Here is a 4191-nt window from a genome sequence, read left to right as displayed (position 1 = left end):
CAGATCAAAATCGGCGAATTTCAGAAAATTCGTCAAAAATATATCGACTTCATATTGCGGGACGACTTTGGACGGAACGCACAATTTCTCGAACAAATAATGAGTAGGCCTTTAAGCTCATTTCTGGGTACGCGTTCGTCGTACTTTATAAGGTCGATGGTAGACCGGCTCCAATAGTCGAAGACAATCGCTTCGATGTCGCCTTCATTGAAATTAATATGAAAGGCCATATAATCAACTGCGTTGGCCTCAACCGCAATTGTCTTTTCAGAAAAATAAATTTTTTTAAATATAACTGTTTTCAGAAACATTTTAAGATCTAACCAATAATTCTTCGGTATAAGACCATACCGCAAGGGATAACGCAAAATATCCATGACGTTATTACTGACTGAGTGCACCGGATTTAAATCCAGGTCTCCGTTCATGGTGTACTCTTTGATGTCAATACCAATGTGGGAGACTGAAAATTTAAATTTATACTTATGTTTGAGTCCGAGTCTTTGCATTTTTCTGTACAAATTAAGCATTCCGATGGTTTCTACGCGCACGGAAGGATCTTTGGAAAGGAAATTATTTGCTTGAAATTTCCTATTTTTAAAAAAATCCATAAGTCTTGAATCTTTCTGAACATTAATAATTGTATAATGAACCAGTAAATCTCGTAGATACGGTGTATTGTGCAAATCCATATCTGCAGCTGCACCCATGGCTGCGTCTGACAATAACCGGATATCCGGTGCGACCACTGTCTTGAATACTATATTTTCTGTCGCAAAACTACAATAAAAGCGATTCCTGCAGTTACTAGATTTTTCCATTTCCCACATCGGCGTCTGGACTCTGGATGGTATTAGACGCCGAGATATCGGTTGGAATATAGTCGTCGTCATCATTGATGAATTTCATTATACTATAACTTGTTGACTAAAAACAAAATAAAAAAGGTGGCAAATGGGTAAATTATATGCTATATATATAGAATATTATATTGTATATGGAAAATTATTCTTAGTGAAGCCGGCTGTCAGCCTATATATTATGATATAATTGAAATAAAATATTAATTTAATTTTGAGTTGAATATAATTGGTAGTATTTTTTTAGAGTTTTTGCGAAAATTCTGAAAAACAGTTAACTTCCACGTATTATCTGTCAATAAATAAAGGTTTTTAATACAATGGTCAGTGGCCAATTTTTTTTCATACAGTACTTATCATTATTAAAAATTTAATAGAAAAAATTAAAACCAGTATTAGTCGAAAACGAAATTTTATAATCTTAAAAACCAAACTCGAACCAAAACCAAAATTTTATATTTATGAGAACAGAAACATACTGCTCTTGTCTTATACCTAGTTATTGTTGAAATAGTTATTGTTAAATTAAAATAACTTATAGACTCACGGGATTGACAGAAAATGGTGAATATACGTCCAACTGTTGCTGGGGGGCCTTAACCAGATCCGTTGCTATTGTCAGTTGTGGTTCAAAACATAAATTGCTTTTGCTGCGTATTTTCTGCTGCAGAGAACGAAAACTTACCACTGGTTGCGAATGTGCTCCTAGTCACCGGAGTATAAAATTTGAAAAATGGTGAAAAAAAATGGGACCGAGAAACTATCATATACCAATAATTAGAATTAAAAATGAAATAAAAACGAGCGTACTCAACATACAATTATTATGGATACATTTACAATCTGTTAACCACTCAGCATTTTTTATTGACCCTGAAAAGGAGCACACACCAAACAAATTGGAAGCTTGTGGAACATTATCAAATCAGATGATAGGATCAGTATTAAAAAACTTGGGGCGTCTCCTTTATAATGTATACAACACCAAAAAAAGAGAAGGAGATCGTGTCGAAATCCAAGAACTATTTTTAATGAATAATGGATCTACCTATAAATACCTGGGTAAATGTCTATAGTAATTTATTTAGTACATAATACAGCGAGTACTAAGTTTCATAGGAATACTACGGAGGCTTATAGTATAACATATTATGCACTAAGTATTTTTTTTAAATTCGATTTAGTTATAAATAATAGTTAGACAATAATACCTTTTAATTGTTATGTTTCTCCTTAAATTTCCTCAGAAGATGAAGAAATTTTGATTGTTGACCTAATTTTGGAAATAATTTAGCAACCAGTTGAGCTCAGTTAAAATAAGGAAAGCTACTGAATCAATTTCTCTTCTAAAAAGAATTAAATAAGTTGTTAAGATGAAAATTGACATCATTCTATAAAATTGTACTATTATGACAAATTAAAATATTCAAAGTTTTATATGTATGCTGCAAGGTAATAATTATTATCATATAATAGTAGTACCTACCTTTAAAACGTTCAACAAATTCTTCAAATCACCATTCTTTAAGTTTTAATTCGGTGAATTCATCCATATTTGTCATAATATAATAAACCTAGTGAAACATGCGCAATTCAAAATATTATTATAATAATGAATTGTAGGTACTTATATAATATATTTTTACCCGAAGGTCCAAAGTGTTTTCGTAACAGCACTTTCTATATAGTTTATGCCTGGATAGTCTTGGAAATCTGGAGAATTTAATATAACTGAATAGTAATAAAGTAATATAAAGTAACTTGTATCCATAAATCATTAATAGTAACAAGTAGTAAATATAGTATGACACATTATGTCAAAATAATATTTTAGCTGTTGTATTCTACCTTAGACAGTCGTCAAATTGTAAATTATAATATATATAGTATTAATGTAGAAATACAATTTAGCGAATAAGTTAATTATTAGTTATAACTAAATGCTAAAAATGGCTGAGGAAACGTTTCCCCAGCTCCCACACAAGGAAGTAATGAAAATTTCACCATTTTTTTTTTGCCAATATTTAGTACGTTATTTGTTTGAATTTGTTTGACCTGTTTTGGAATTTATTCGACTTCGGGAACACCAGAAAATTCAATTTTCCCGTGGGTGGCTAAGGAAACGTTTCCACAGCGCCCCCCCCACAAGGAAATAATTGAAATTTCACGATTTTTCTTTTGCCAATATTTAGTATGTTATTTGTCTGAATTTGTTTGACCTGTTTTGAAATTTGTTCAGCATCGGGAACCCTGGAAAATTCAATTTCCTCGTGGGGTCTGTATTCTTAGCTTAAATATAAAGGAAATCAAATTCAAATTCAACTGAATTTGCCTTTCCAGGGCTGTTTTACTCAGAATTGGATTTATATCCAGTATTTGTTTGTTTTATAAAATGTTTTTTATTAATGATTTTTTATGAAACTGTTTTATTATAATTTTTTTTATTACATGGAGATTTTTTATAGATTTTTTAACAAATTTTTTATTGATTTTTTTAGCAAACATAATTTTTTATTAAGATTTAGGTATATTCAATTTATATTTTTATAAAATATGAATTTTTTATCAGCATATTTTTTATAAGGTAATTTTATAAACCTTTTTTACCAATTTTTTTAACGAATATTCTACTGTTTCTTAACAAACTAAATTTTTATTAACATTTATATAAAATATAAATGTTTTATCAGACTTAACTAATTTTTTTCTGTTATATGAAAATGTGATATAACAGAAATCTGTTAAAAAAATTGATGAACATGTTTATAAATAAACTGATAAAAATTCATATTTTATAAAAAAAAAACAAATTCAATCTATATTAAATAAAAAAATGTTAATAAGAAATGTATGATAAAAAATATATATTTTATAAAAAATTTAAATTGAGTATAAATCTTAGTAAAATTCTGTTTGATCAAAATCTATAAATTAACTATGTAATAAAAAAAAATGGATAAGAAATCGGTGGAAATTTCACGATTTTTCTTTTGCTTATATTTAATACATTATTTGTTTAAATTTGTTTGACCTGTTTTGGAATTTGTTCGACATTGGGAACTCCGGAAAATTAAATTTCCCCGTATGGGGCTGAGGAAACGTTTCTCAGTCCCTCTAATAATTAAATAATTAAATTTCCCCGTGACATCTGTATTATTAGCTACAATATAAAGGCAATCAAATTCATATTCAACTGAATTTGCCTTTCCAGGGCTGTTTTACTCAGAATTGGATTGATATCCAGTATTTGTTTGTTTTATAAAATGTTTCTTTGGAACATAACTTTAGAAAAAAAATTTTACTAATAATAGTCATCTTGCATTATATAATA

General features: G+C 28.9%; 1 protein-coding gene across 1 annotated transcript; it reads right to left on the bottom strand.

The window, feature by feature from the left end:
- Nucleotides 1-1978, bottom strand: LOC107883776. The gene is made up of 2 exons (XM_029492297.1): nt 1408-1978; nt 1-927 (listed from the first exon to the last, which is right to left on the bottom strand). Exon 2 carries the CDS (start codon nt 894-896, stop codon nt 33-35), a length of 864 nt encoding a protein of 287 aa, XP_029348157.1. The 5' UTR covers nt 897-927; nt 1408-1978; the 3' UTR covers nt 1-32.
- Nucleotides 1979-4191: the final 2213 nt, after the last annotated feature.

This window comes from Acyrthosiphon pisum, unplaced genomic scaffold (genome assembly GCF_005508785.2).
Source record: "Acyrthosiphon pisum isolate AL4f unplaced genomic scaffold, pea_aphid_22Mar2018_4r6ur Scaffold_21189;HRSCAF=23259, whole genome shotgun sequence".
Lineage (NCBI taxonomy): Eukaryota > Metazoa > Arthropoda > Insecta > Hemiptera > Aphididae > Acyrthosiphon > Acyrthosiphon pisum.
This window is presented reverse-complemented; position numbering and strand designations above follow the sequence as displayed.